The sequence below is a fragment of the Lampris incognitus genome, chromosome 15 (genome assembly GCF_029633865.1).
Source record: "Lampris incognitus isolate fLamInc1 chromosome 15, fLamInc1.hap2, whole genome shotgun sequence".
NCBI classification, from domain to species: domain Eukaryota; kingdom Metazoa; phylum Chordata; class Actinopteri; order Lampriformes; family Lampridae; genus Lampris; species Lampris incognitus.
Window position 1 is genome coordinate 6,919,466 of NC_079225.1, and position 15,225 is coordinate 6,934,690.

The window sequence follows — 15,225 nt, forward strand, 5'->3', positions numbered from 1 at the left end:
GAACTGGAGTTGGTTGCCGGGCACTGCAGCTGCAGAAGATTAATTTCCCCGTGGGGATTAATGAAAGTATATCTTAATCTTCTCACTCGGTTATAAGATAATGAGATGCACATAAAATAACTTACTACTGTGTGGGGGAGCCTTCCCTGAGTGGCTAAAATGTAGGAGGCAGACTCAAAACTCTCTCTATATAATAAACACTTATTTATAGTGTGTAGCCACATTTAAAACAATACGCACAAATTAACAGTTAACTGAACAAAACTCAACTCATAACAATTGAACTGAAATGAACATCATGCGCACACATCTACACCCTGCTGTCCTACCCAACTAACAAGTCAAGTCAGTTTTATTTGTATAGCCCAATATCACAAATTACAAATTTGCCTCAAGAGGCTTTACAGCAACACAGCTACAGAGCTACTGCTAAATACTCCTGGAGTTGATCAGCAGCGCCTGAGTTTAGGCTGCACCCCTGTGGCAGGGAAAGCAAACACCAGGTAATGATTAAGATGATGATGATGATGATGGAACAAATGGTGTATTCTCACCCACTTTTTACCCCCTCCCCCCTTAAGACCATTACTCCTCAGAGTCACGGGACAGGAAGTCAGCAATGACGTTCTTGTGTCTGTACAGGACCTGAAAACAATATGGCTTAATAAAGATACCCGCTGGTCATCCCTGCGTCAGAGCTGCCCTCTGTGGCTCCACCGCAAACGCCATCAGCCTCAAGCACAAAGTCTCTACCAATGAGGTCACACTTCAAAGTGTCCAAAGCCCATTTAACCACCAGAGCTCCCTTTTCAACAATGAAGCAATGAAGTTGAAGGAGGTGCCAACCTGAGAAACTTCAAGCAGCTAGTGTGCCTAGGGTTCTTGGTGCTGAACTGTCCAGTCTTTGGCGACATCTGGTGCGGAAGCAGTCTGACAGGGGTGCCAGGATTGGAGCAGGAAGGCGAGCAGCAGGAGCAGAGGTGGAACCGAGTCCATCAGCAGTGTGCCCATCTTCAGCAGGTGGTGCAACAAGATCATCAGGAGAGTCCGCAGCTGTTGGAAGGTGCAGTAACCGTCTCTAACCCCTCCACCGAGCTCGAGGCAGAGTACTCTGACAACCAGGCTATTTGGGAGAGACCTGATGCCCAGCCATTGGGGGCATCCAGTGGAGAACATTTCAGTCAAGTGAGGTTCCCTGACTGGAGAGGTCCAAGGATTCATGACATTGCTGACTTCCTGTTCCATGACTCTGAGGAGCAACAGTCTTAAGGGGAGGGGGGGTAACAAAGTGGGTGAGAACATGCCATTTGTCCCATCATCTTAATTATTACCAGGTGTTGGCTTTTCCTGCCACAGGGGTGCAGCCTAAACTCAGGTGCTGCTGATCGACCTGAGGAGTATGTAAGCAGTAGCTCTGGAGTGGTTAGTTGGGTAGGACATCAGGGTGTAGATGTGTGCATATGATGTTGAGTTCAGTTGTTATGAGTTGAGTTTTGTTCATTTGATGTTAATTTAAGCTCAGTTACTGGGAGTTAAGATGAGTTAACTGTTCATTTGTGTTGTTCATTCTTGTTTTCTATGTAGCTACTACCCCCTGTAAATAAATCACTCTTATTTAAGGAAAGCAGTTTTGAGTCTGCCGCCTGCATTTTAGCCACGTAGGCCAGGCTTCCCCACATACTGCAGCTCATCAGTGACGCGGTGTTCTTCTTCTTCATGTGAACAACAGGGTGAAACAGGAACAACTGATGTACCAGGACAAGTTATCCTGTGTTACGTTGAGATTATATTCTCCTCGTCATCTAGATTTTACATATCTGCCCTTCATTTTCTTCTGGCGTCAACACCAGGTTATCCAGTGCTGAGGAATAAGGTGGAGTTCAAAACCCCAGGAAAAGCAGCCAACAAGGACGACTGGAACAAGTTCATCATGGCCACTAAGGTGGGTTAGAGGGCTTTATTGATGGTTTTTACTCTGGAAATAAGAAACTGTGTTGGGCTGTGGGTGTATCTCACTAAGCCCTCTCGCTCGGTGGTACTCGGTCATGTGCAGTGGACGGCCATTTGTATGCAGGTGTTGTTTCAAACCCAACACTACACAAGCTGACTTTACAGATTAACACACCTCTAACCAGACAGGAGGACTGTCGGTGAAGTCAGCTGGTGTAGTTCTGAGTTGGTATGAAAACCCGTGCGCACACACACACACACACAGCTTCCATAGCACATCACTGAGTACCACTGCTGCACAGGCAGAAAGAGTGGGTTTGGGTTACTTCTGCCTGTCATGTGAACATAGATCTGAATTGCTGACAATGACCTCATGAGGACATTCAGAAGTATAGTATAGTATCTTCCCTGAGATGATGCTGTAAGCTACAGTATTTTGTGAATACAAGGGGAGACGGGAGTTTTCCCTCAGTTTCATGTCATGGCTTATGTTGGCTTGCTTTGCGTTAACATCTAGTGCAGTGTGTTGACACCATTTCTGAAAGCGCAACACAGTCATCTCCTGAATGGGAAACATGTTTAATGAGAACTTGTGTAGCAGCTCATGACGCTACACAAGTTCTCTAAATGATGACCTGTTGTAGTCTTGATGCAACGGAAAGAAGAAAATATGTCTAGAATAAATTCCTGGCTGTGCCAAAGTCACAGTTTGTTAATGCTGGATACTGAACATCAAGCAACCGAACGTTACACAACTAATCACTTTTTGTTATAGTGTGTGGGTATCGTGTGTACTTCTCTCATGCACCTGTGACCAGACCCCAGGTGGGTGAGCAAGGCTATACTGTTAGAGATGACTAATGCTAGTGTTGCTGTGATGAAGTGTGTGTGTAACCACAGCCATGGGGTCACAGCATGTGGGTGGTGGTGTGTAGTAAGATAACAAGGCTACTTTATCACATCTGCAGTACAAACATAATGGATGTCTTGATGCAGTCTCAGTAATCCAGTAATGATATCACAAAGTGAATCAGTGCATCTGGACACGTTTACCGACAGATATGTTCCATCACTCATCTAATGCCCTTTTTCCACTGCATGGTACTGAATCTACTCTCTTTTTCTGGTTTTCCACTGGGCAAAAAAGTTAGGGATAGTACCTGGTACTTTTTTTTTTTTTTTTTGGTACCACCTCCATCGAGGTTCCAAGTGAGCTGAGCCGATACTAAAAGGTGACATGAAAATACCACTATAAATAAATTAATTAAATATAAATTTATTTATATTAAATATAAATAAAATCTTAAAAGAAATACTAGTCAACACGCCCACAAATGACCAGCAGTGCTTCACCGTGAGGGGATACTATCTGCAATGGAAAACCAAATCCCAAAAAGTAAAGCAAGTAGTCGAGTTGAGCCAGTACCATGCAGTGGAAAAGGGGCATAAGTGTCCTCTTCAGTCTCAGCTGACTGCAGGTGTCCCCACACTTATAAACTGACTGTAGGTGTCCCCACCTTTATAAACAATACAGTGACTGCAGGTGTCCCACCCTTATAAACAGTACAGTGGTGTCGTTGTCTTTGGTGCCTCGTGTCCGAGGATCCATTCCAAGAGATTAAGGTGTGTGCCTTGAAAAACTCTTGGAGCCATTCGCTAAAGCCTTGATTAAAGTGGTGATCAGGTCGCAACGCTGGCCCACACTGCTTGGCCTGGGAGGATCTAGTTCCATGCCAACACGAGTGAAGACGATGGGATCCGCCACAGGTTGCACCCAAGTGATTGGGAGTCCGGACTGCCCACTTGTTAGGCAGTGACGAGCCAGGGATATGTGGGATAATTATAACCGCCTGTCCGCGGTCCCGTTAGGCTTTAGCCAGCTGAGTGCTGCCCAGGTTACGCCAACTCCACAAGTGAAGTCCCGTCATTACCGCAAGGAGGAGCCTATCCGGGGTTTGTCACGCATGCAGGAATCGGTAGCCTGTACCTTTTCAGCCTACATCACATGACGTTTCAGCAACAATACAGTGGCATAACGACCCAAACCAATGACCAATTTCATATGCAAATGACCATTAACTAGAGTTACAATCAATGGTCATGTGCACTGTTCACTGAGGATTTTGGGAATGTTTGCAATCACAGCATTGTAAGATGGTGAAAGATGTATTCTTAGCCCCCCCGGTTCAGGGGTGGTCATTCCCTCTTCAGATGGCCTCTTTGAATCCCTGTTCAAACCAACGTTCCTCCTTATCAAGGATGTGCACATCCTCATCTCTGAAGGAGTGGCCACTGATCTGTAGATGGTGTAGATTGTGGAGTCCTGGCCTGTAGATGGTGTGGACTGTTGGAGTCCTGGTCTGATATGTTAGCTCTCCTGTGTTGTGTCATCTTCTTGGCCAGCGTCTGTTTGGTTTCCCCAGTGTACAAACCGCAGCAATCCTTCTGGCACTTAACAGCTACACTATATTGTTCTGTTTGTGCCGGGGGGCCACTGTGTCAGTGGGGATGTTGTCAGCTTGGTGGTGCAGCGTCCTGATGACTCCTAGTTTGTGCTGCATTGGATGATGAGAGTCAAACCTTAAAAATAATGAATGTCCTCACTGACGTCTTACTTCGCTACAACGGTCCGGTAGAACGTCCACATTACTGCTGATGCTGCCCCAATCCGTTTGTCAATCTCCCGCTCCATCCTACCCTCACTCGTGAACAAGACCCCGAGATACTTGAACTCCTTCACTTGGGGCAGCAACTCATCCCCAACCCAGAGTGAGCAATCCACCATTTTCCGGTAGAGAACCATGGCCTCAGACTTGGAGGTGCTAACTCTCATCCCAGCCATTTCACACTCAGCTGCAAACCGCCCCAGTGCGCACCGGAGATCATGTTCTGATGAAGCCAACAAAACCACATCATCTGTGAAGAACAGAGATGCAATTCTGAGGTTCCCAAAATGGACACACTCCTGACCTTGGCTGCGCCTTGAGATCCTGTCCATGAATATTACAAAAAGAATCAGAGACAAGGGACAACCTTACGGAGTCCGACACCCACCGAAAACGTGTTTGACTTTGTGCCAAGAATGTTGACACAGCTCTCACTTTGGTTATACAAGGACCAGATGGCTTGTAGCGAGTGCCCCGGGGTACACGGTCATAAGCCTTCACCAAGTCCACAAAACACATGTAAACTGGCCGGTCAAACTCCCATGCCCCCCTCAGCACTTCTGCAAGGGTAAAGCGTTTGTCCATTATTCCAGGGCGGAATCCGCATTGCTCCTCCTGGATCTGAGGTTTGACAATCAGTCGTAGCCTCCTTTTGAGCACCCTAGAGTAGACTTTCCCAGGGAGACTGAGTAATGTGATGCCCTGATAATTGGAGCACACCCTCCTGTCCCCTTTTTTTTAATATGGGAACCATCACCCCAGTCTGCCACTCCACAGGTACTGTCCCTGTCATCCACGCGACACTGAAGAGGCATGTCAACCAAGACAGCCCAACAATGTCCAGAGCCTTCAGTATCTCGGGGCGAATCTCATCCAACCCGGTGCCTTGCCACTGAGGAGCTTTTTAACTACCTCAGGGATATGGGTGGGGCTTCCCCTGAGTCTTCAGACTCTACCTCCTCCACTGAGGATGTGTTAGTCGGGTTCAGGAGTTCCTCAAAGTGTTCTTTCCACCACTCAACAACATCCCCAGTCCGGGTCAACAGTTCCCCTCTCCGGCTGAACACGGTCTGAGTCGAGCCCTGCTTCCCCTTCCTGAGTTGCCGGATGGTTTGCCAGAATTTCCTTAAGGCCCACCGAAAGTCCTCCTCCATAGCCTCGCCAAACTCCTCCCACACCCGAGTTTTTGCTTTCGCGACCGCCGAAGGAGCAGCCCTTCTGGCCTCCCGGTACCTGTCTGCTGCTTCAGGAGACCCCTGGGTCAACCAAGTCCGAAAGGCCTCGTTCTTCAGCCTGACAGCTTCCCTCACCACCGGTGTCCACCAGCAGGTTCTTAGGTTGCCGCCTCGACAGGCACCAATGACCTCTTGATTACAGCTCCTGCCTGCTGCATCTACAATAGAGGCTTTGAACATGGCTCACTCAGACTCCATGTCCCCAGCCTCCCTTGGGATACACTAGAACTTCTTCGGGGGTGGGGGTTGAAGACCTCACCCTAAGGAGCCTCTGCCAGACATTCCCAGTTCACCCTCACTACACGTTTGGGTTTGCCAGGTCTGTCCGGCAGCCTTCCCCGCCATCTGATCCAACTCACCACTAGGTGGTGATCAGTTGACAGCTCTGCTCCTCTCTTCACCCGAGTGTCCAAAACATATGGCCGCAGATCTGATGATACGACCACAAAGTCTGTCATCGATCTTTGGCCTAAGGTGTTCTGGTACCAAAGGAGCTGAGCCAGAAGGCAAAGCTCTCAATTTACCAGTCAATCTTCATTCCAATCCTCACCTATGGTCATGAGCTTTGGGTAGTGACCGAAAGGGTGAGATTGCGGATACAAACGGCTGAAATGAGTTTCCTCCATAGGGTGTCTGGGCTCAGCCTTAGGGTGAGGAGCTTGGCCATCCGGAGGGAGCTTGGAATAGAGCCTCTGCTCCTTCGCATCGAAAGGAGCCAGTTGAGATGGTTCGGGCATCTGATCAGGATGCCTCCTGGGCACCTTCCTTTGGAGGTTTACCAGACACGGCCAACTGGAAGGAGACCCCGGGGTAGACCCAGAACTTGCTGAAGAGACTACATGTCCAAGCTGGCCTGGGAACGCCTTTGGATCCCCCAGGAGGAGCTGGAGGGCATTGCTGGGGAGAGGGACGCCTGGAGTGCCCTACTTAGCTTGCTGCCACTGCGATCCGACCCCGAAGAAGCGGCTGAAGATGAGATGTCTTACTTGCATTACTGATATCTGGGCTTAGCCAGAAGAAAATGTAGTCTACAATGTGTACTGTTTAAATGTAGGCAACAATGTGTACTGTTTAAATGTAGGCTATAATGTGTACTGTTTAAATTATATAGTAACTACCATTCTGCTCATGTTAAGGAAATCAGGAAGTGTATTGTTAGTAAAGTGCGTTACTGTGAGCTAGACATGTCCAGTATGTTTTGTAGCTTTGAGAGACGTGTTATATTGATTCATAATGGTATATTGATTGATAATGGTATATTTATTAATAATGGCATAATGATTCAGTTATATTGATTCATAATGGTATATTTTTTAATAATGGTATATTGATTCATGATGGTATAATGGTATATTGATTCATAGTTATATTGATTCATAATGGTCTATTGATTATTAATGGTATATTGATTCATAATGGTAAGTGACTTAAAAACTCGATTCGGACAAGGCTGAAGTCAAATCGTCACATGTATCCTCGGTACAGGTCAGAGTATACAGAGAGACTGTGTAACTCTGCCTCAGCCGTGTACTAGCAGGGGAATGGTGTATTATCAGCAGGGTCAGTTACTGACTCGCACCTTTGTTCACACACAGGTACAAATGTACAGTGAGACATGTGTTTAAGGCCCAGCTGATGAATCTGAACTATTTTCACTGACTATTTATCTCTCTCAGCAAACACAAAGGGAAAAGCAACACACACTCTGCAGTATGTATGAAAAGCAACACAGTCTGCAGTGTCGGCTTTGCCTTGTTAAATACGTGTTGTGATGAGCAGTTTGTTGTTGTCTCCTGCAGACCACTCACAGCTCAGAATGCCAGGACGTCTTGAAATTCATCAGCCAGTGGTGTGGAGGCCTGCCTGCATCTGGATTCTCCTTCCACTGATGCCAGTACACACACACACACACACACACACATTCATGTCTATAGACACTATTATGTTAACCTCTTTGTTCATCATATTATGTCACCACACCTCCTCGTGTGTATCCCAGGCTCTGTGATGTTAAATTCATCATCCTGCCCCCCGTGCAGCGCTGCTTCACTCCTTCTCTTCCGTTGCTCTTCGGTGTCGGTCCATGACTGGTTCCATGTGTGTGTGTTACAAGCTGTGCAGCAGGTTTGCTGCCCACTGTGTTCCCTCAAGTTACAAGTTGTGCAGCAGTTTTGCTGCTCACCATGTTCCCTCTAGTTACAAGTTGTGCAGCAGGTTTGCTGCCCACCGTGTTCCCTCTAGTTACAAGTTGTGCAGCAGGTTTGCTGACCACCGTGTTCCCTCTAGTCTGATGTTACTCCCCAAACACAGCAGCTTTTAACTTACATTCAGCGCTGAAATGTAATGCCAGCATGCCACACTGACATAACACTTGTTTGTGTTTGGTACATTTGAAAAACACATCCGTATGATCCGAGTAACCACATGTAGAGGGATGTGATGCCCCCTTCAGTCCTCTTCCTGGAATAGTTCTTGTGTCGTTCTTTCCTTTACTCTCACACAGGTTCTTTTCATCCACATCTTCCTGTTCTCTCCTTTCTCTCCATCTTTTGTCCTCTCCTCTTTCTCTCCGTCTTCTGTCCTCTCTTCTTTCATCTTCTGTACCCTCCTCTCTCTCCATCTTCTTGTTCTCTCCTCTTTCATCTTCTGTCCTCTCCTGTGTCCATCTTCCTGTCCTCTCCTCTTTCATCTTCTGTCCTCTCTTTTTCGCCATCTTCTGTCCTCTCCTCTTCCTATCCACTCCACTTTCTCATCTTCTGTACCACTTTCCTTCTTCACAAGCAGTTTGTCTCCACAGGACATTGCTGATATCACACACAATATTTTAGAGATTTCAGATCTAAATCCATCTGAAGATCAATGTGCTGCTCTGTCCCCTCTACAGACTGTCTCTGCAGGACTGGAGGAGTGATGACATGCATAGTCAGTAATGTCCTCTCCACAATGATGGACTCTGCAGCATTAAGTTACACTGCACAAGATGTTTTTTTTTTTTGATAAGGAATGTATTTTGTGTACTTAATTTGAAATAAAGATCATAATCAATGCATTCACTGACTTGCCTTTGATTCAACTGCTTCCATGGCCGTGGGTAAATCCAGCTGGGCCTATCCCGAGTTACCAAGTGTAAGAATACAGATGTAAACGTGTCTGCACATCTACCACTCACATTTTCCCTGCACATATCCTGATGTCATCTCTGAATACATCAAACGGCACTGTTGCCAAAACGTTCAACTATACATTGCACACTACATTACTCACAATTACAGTCAGTGGTGGGGCGATCTGCCCCGGTACCCTGTACTCCCGCAGTACCCCCCACAGAGTGCCCCGGGGTACACAGTCATAAGCTTTCGCCAAGTCCACAAATCACATTTAAACTGGCTGGTCAAACTCCCATGCCCCCCTCAGCACTTCCACAAGGGTAGAGTTGGTCTGTGGTTCCACGGCCAGGATGTAATCCACATTGTTCCTCCTGGATCTGAGGTTCAACAATCGGTCCTTTCGAGCACCCTAGAGTAGACTTTCCCAGGGAGTCTGAGCAATGTGATGCCCTGATAATTGGAGCACACCCTCCGGTCCCCCTTTTTGAATATGGGAACCACCACCCCAGTCTGCCACTCCACAGGTACTGTCCCTGACCTCTACGTGACAATGAAGAGGCGTGTCAACCAACACAGCCCAACAATGTCCAGAGCCTTTAGCATCTCACGGCAAAACTCATCTACACCTGGCGCCTTGCCACCGAGGAGCTTTTTAACTACCTCAGAGCCCTCGACCAGGGATATGGGTGGGGCTTCCCCTGAGTCTTCAGACTCTACATCCTCCACTGAGGACGTGTTAGTCGGGTTCAGGAGCTCCTCAAAGTGTTCTTTCCACCACTCGACAACATCCCCAGTCTGGGTCAACAGTTCCCCTCCCCGGCTGAACACAGCCTGAGTCAAGCCCTACTTCCCCTTCCTGAGTTGCCGGATGGTTTGCCAGAACTTCCTTTATGCCAACCGAAAGTCCTCCTAAATAGCCTCGCCAAACTCCTCCCACACCCGAGTTTTTGCTTTCGCGACCGCTGAAGCAGCAGCCCTTCTGGCCTCCTGGTACCTGTCTGCTGCTTCAGGAGACCCCTGCGCCAAACAATTCCAAAAGGCCTCGTTCTTCAGCCTGACGGCTTCCCTCACCACCAGTGTCCACCAGCAGGTTCCTGGGTTACCGCCTCGACAGGCACTGATGGCCTTTTGACCACAGCTCCTGCCTGCCGCATCTACAATAGAGGCTTTGAACATGGCCCACTCAGACTCCATGTCCCTAGCCTCAATCTACACCATATTTACAGGCCAGGACGTAAACAGTTATCTGACATAGCCTAGAAGATGCCTAACAGCAAACATTAAATAACTAAATAAATAAAGCAGGGTCTAAAGATCCCTACCAAAATGTTTTGTAATTTTTTTTCTGCTAAATGGACCAAAGGAAATCAGACCATCCAGAAACAAGTTATGGAAAAGTGGCTTGCATGACGTCTTGCAGCTTGTACTGATCTACTGCAGCACTGCATGCTGCAGGACTGCATGCTCTGCCCTCTGCAGCACAGTGTCATACTGTATCTTATGGTGCTGGCGAAGCCCTCAACATGGTGCAGGTGTAAAGCGCTAATATTTAAAACGATACATTTTCAATAATTAGAACGTGTTTTACACATAATCCTGCAGGTGTTTCTCATGTTAATCCAAGTAGTAAAACCAATGCCTGTTTTCTGTCTACAACCATAAAGCCTTACAAATATTGCTGCTGTAATCCGTTTAGCTTTTGGAGCATGGCGCAGATCGACGGCCTCCTTTCCCGCCAGAAGCACATCCACATTCAACACACGTTGTGTGGACACCATATACTGTCAAGTGATAGTCGTGACTTTGCTGCCAGGAATTGAAATTTGTAAACATGAAAATGAGTCCAGCATTCGGCATAGGTGCACATTCATTTGTCCCTGTTGGGCCGGAACGCGTGGTTGGAAGGCAAAAACTATTTTCACCAAAACCGCTTTAAGCGAATTTTTGACATTTTATTAGCAGCCAGTTTATGTACAACAATAACCACCGCAGTAAGACAGTTCAAACCGGGCATGGTTTAAGGGAGATTATGATTCCTATAAGGCAAAGACCCCAGGCTGTTCTGTCAACCCCAGTCTTCAACGCTGTGCAGTGCTAATGGGGATGAAATTATGCCACAAACATGATTTTTATTAAGATGAGGCTGAACTTTGCATCTTCTTCTTCTTCTTGTAGCAGTTTTATCATACTTTATATTATTTTATTGATATTATTTTATTATACTTCTGCTTCCGGTGTGGGAAGATCAGATGGCGGCGCGAATTCACGTTTGCGGCGGCCTCACCCAGTACCATTCATGCAGTGTCTTTGTCCACAGCTGCATGTAAGTTCTGTCTTTGTTTGGTGGCTGTGAGAGCTGGCGCTGGATCGGCTGGTAGAGCTTGGTCTGTTGCGCCCTGTGGGCCATGGCACCGCAGCCTTGTGCAGAGCTGCGCCCGTATGTTTCTGGGGTCTCCAAGAAACTCAGGAGAATTTTTAACAAACACCACATCCCGGTATACTTCAAACCCAGCAACACACTCAAACAAAGACTGGTTCATCCCAAAGCCGTCTGGTGTATGCCGTACAATGCAATGAGGATTGCACTGACCTATACATAGGAGAAACCAAACAACCACTACAAAAACGGATGGCCCAACACTGAAGGCCAAACTCCTCAGGACAAGACTCAGCAGTCTATCTACACCTAAAGGAGAAGACACACTCCTTCGAGGACAGCAAGGTACACAGTTTGGACAGGGAAGATAGATTTTTTGAAAGAGGGGTGAAGGAAGCCATCTATGCGAAACTGGAAAAACCATCCCTCAACAGAGGAGGAGGTCTGCGACACCACCTATCTCCCACTTACAATGCCGTCCTTTCATCTCTACCCAGGAGACTCAAGAAGCCTGGCCTCCAAGAACAACAGTCGCTCACTAACGGCTCCAACGACTCATGACCACTGAATGGACCAATAACGAAGTCGAAACTACCACCCCCAACGACCGTCGCTGCTTAACATCGGATCACAAAGAGCCACGCATATCAATACCTCTGATAAAGACCGTCGCTGCTTAACATCGGATCACAAAGAGCTACGTACATCAATACCTCTGATAACGATGGGCGTGGCTAAACTTCGGACATCAATAGCTCTGATAACGACTCCTAGAGGATCAATACTGAGTCTCATCACCAGCCACTCAGACTAGCTTGGTCTAGTCAGAAAGGCATGAACTGAGGAAGCCTCTTGGATGAGAGGCGAAACGTCTTCACGGATATATACCAAGTCCAGTTGCACTTGATTCAGTTCCTTTGAATAACCATGACCTGGATGAATGAGAACATTCACAGACATGTTGTGGAACAATTTGGGTCTGACACCCTTAAAATGGTGAGGAAATATGTGTTGTGGTTACACCGCCCTAAGCTGCCTCCCCGGCAAGTTCAAGCCACTCCCCCAGCTCGGACGTGCCGGAAACATCCGAGCGCTCAGCTCGCGCTCTGAGGAGACGAGCGCTGCGCTGCACCAGGTGTTTGCCATCATCCATCAGGCACACCTGCGGCAATCAGGCAGCCCTCTACAAGAAGTCTCCCAGAACACCACTCCGCCGTGCTTCGACGTACTGAACCCTGCGGTAAAGCTCTGACAAGCCCTCCAGCGTTCCTTGCATTCTGTTTATTCCCTTTACTCCCCAGGGTCTTATATTCGTGTCTCTCTTTTTCCTCCCAAGACTCTCCCTCCGCGACTTCCACGGCTCCCCGCGTCTCCCTCGTCCCCAGCGACCTTCACGTTTTTCCCCGGACCTCTCCAGCGATCTCTCACCGTGTCTCTCTACCTGGACCCCTCCTTTCGGACTTGACTTCCTGGATCTCGGACCCGGCCATCCTCGGACAACCCCTCTTGGATCACGGTCTGGACTTGCTTGCCAGGTGCACGCACATTTTTCAACACCTCCTGGTCATTTACATACCGCACCACATAGGCTAAAAACACTCACACATAGTTATACACGCAAACCACGGGACACCACACACAGTTTATTCACACATCCCACTAACAGAACGTTTCTGCACCGTACATTCCCCCCACTCTATTCCATTTATCATTTAGTGGCAGTATTTGTTATCTCCCCTCCTTGTTATTCCCCTCCCCCAATAAAACCGCCTTTTGGATTTTGAACTGTCATCCTGTGTCTGTCTGCCTTGGGTTTCGCCACACGGGTCGGGTTCTGGTGCGTGAGCATAACAGAACGTCGAAGCCATTATGGACCCAGGCAAACCCAAGGGACAGACGGTCCCTGTGACACCCCCGACCCCTAAGCCCCAGAGCCCCGTCCCCCTAGAGGCAGTAGTAAGAAGTCACAGCTGCCAACTTGCCTCTCTCCACTCAGAGCTTACTACTGCCTTCACCCGTGTCACCGAAGAGATCAGCGATCTTCAGCCCGGCTCCCAGGCCGCGACGAGCGCGTTAGACGCCCCCCCCTGCGCAGACCGCTGCACTCACAACAGCAGCCTCCAGGATGAGCGACCACCCTGCTCTGGCCCCGGTCCCTGCCCCCAGCTCGGCCTCCACATTCCCGACGTTCCTCCTCCTCCGAGTCAACCCCCGGTTCGAGCCTAACCTTCCCTGCCCCAAGGCCTTCGGTGGGAAGTTCGAGCTGTGCAGGGGTTTCCTGGGTCAGTGTGAGCTCCTGTTCAAACGCCAGCCAGGTATAGGACAGGAGAGATTAAGGTAGCCCTTGCTATGTCCCTCCTCACCGGCAAAGCCCTCAGCTGGGCCATAGCAGCGGTTGGCCATACCAAGTGGCTCGCCTCGGACTATGGTGCCGTCCGCCGCGAGTTCTGTCTGGTGTTCGACCACCCAGCTGACGGGCAGGACGCTGCCAGCCGCCTCCATTCCATCCAGCAGGGGGCCAGGTCGGTGGCAGATTATACCTTGGAGGTGAGGATACTCGCGGCAGACAGTGGATGGGATGATACTGCGCTCAAGAGTGCGTACAGGAGGGGGCTGAGCGAGCCCATCAAACACCTCATCGTTCGGGACCGCCCTGCCTCCTTCAACGAGCTCGTCGCCCTCCTGATGGACGAACGGCTGCGGGAGCGGCGCCAGGAACACGCCCCACGCACTGGCCCCTCCCATAGACCAACCCCCGTCCGTTCTACCGGTGCCTTCCCTGGGTCAGCGTCCCGTGGGCTCTCTCCACCCTCACACTCCCCCTCGCAACCCTGGGTGGCTTCTGGATCCAGGCCGGAGGAGGAGCCCATGCAGTTGGGTCGGTCACGGCTCCCGCTGGAGGTTAGGGAGCAGAGGATGCATGACCACCTCTGCTTCTACTGCGGGAGGTCGGGCCACTACATCAAGGCCTGCCCGACTCGCCCAAAAGACCCGGCTCACTAGCGAGGGGTGTCCCAGTGAGCCTGACGACCCTTCCTCAGCCCCAGCCCAAGAAGGAGCACAACCAGCTGTTCCCGGTCACTCTCACCTGGGGTAACGACTCACTCTCTGTTGGTGCACTCCTGGATTCGGGGGCGGACGAGTGTTTGATGGACATCTCGCTGGCCCGGCAGGCCGGCGTCCACTCGTCCCCCTAGACACACCCCTCACAGCCCAAGCCCTAGATCAGGGGTGTCAATCTCCAGGCCTCGAAGGCCGCAGTGTCTGCAGGTATTTGTTGCAACCATGCACTACACCACCTGATTAAACTAGTTCATTTCCCTCCTTGATCCAGGAGGTGAGGTAATATTGTCTGCCAGCCACATGATGTGCATTTGTACATGGAGGGGCAAGCGGGGTGATTTGAGCATGTGGGGAAGTTGAGCCACCCCATGTTTCTAGGCAGCCATGGGCAAAATTGGTCATGTGACCACACATTTTTGAAGAGTCATCTATTCTACTGATGCTGTGATGGAGAGAGGCCCATGGAATAAGTGGTAAGCACATTTAAGTTCAGAAAACAGTTTTTGCCGTTTAAAGTGATGTTTTATGTTCGAGGCGTCATGATTCTTGTGTCAGAACAACTACACACACGTTTAGAAAAATCTCACACGTGTGTTGGTGCTTTACGAAGTTACACTATGAGGCTATACTGTTAGCATGACGTTAGCGCTAAACTGCTGGATGATACAAGTTTGTTAAAATGGCGGAGGTGGGGTCAATTGAGCCAAAAGGCCGCCGCTTAGGATTGTTAGGAAAGTTTTATTTTACTGTAAGTCTTCTCTGAATTCTCACATTTTATCACCCAAATGATGCCACGTTTTGAATTTTACACTGAACACCATCATGCC

The 15,225-nt window shown here is 48.9% G+C and overlaps 1 protein-coding gene across 1 annotated transcript in view; it reads left to right on the forward strand.

Moving 5' to 3' along the window:
• ift172 (intraflagellar transport 172) overlaps positions 1–7,840 on the forward strand; it is a 182,858-nt gene extending 175,018 nt beyond the window's left edge. The window contains exons 47-48 of the mRNA XM_056294524.1: positions 1,851–1,942; positions 7,651–7,840. Coding sequence (XP_056150499.1) covers positions 1,851–1,942; positions 7,651–7,740 — 182 coding nt within the window. The 3' untranslated portion in view covers positions 7,741–7,840. The remainder of the gene's footprint in view (positions 1–1,850; positions 1,943–7,650) is intronic.
• The last annotated feature ends 7,385 nt before the right edge of the window (positions 7,841–15,225 follow it).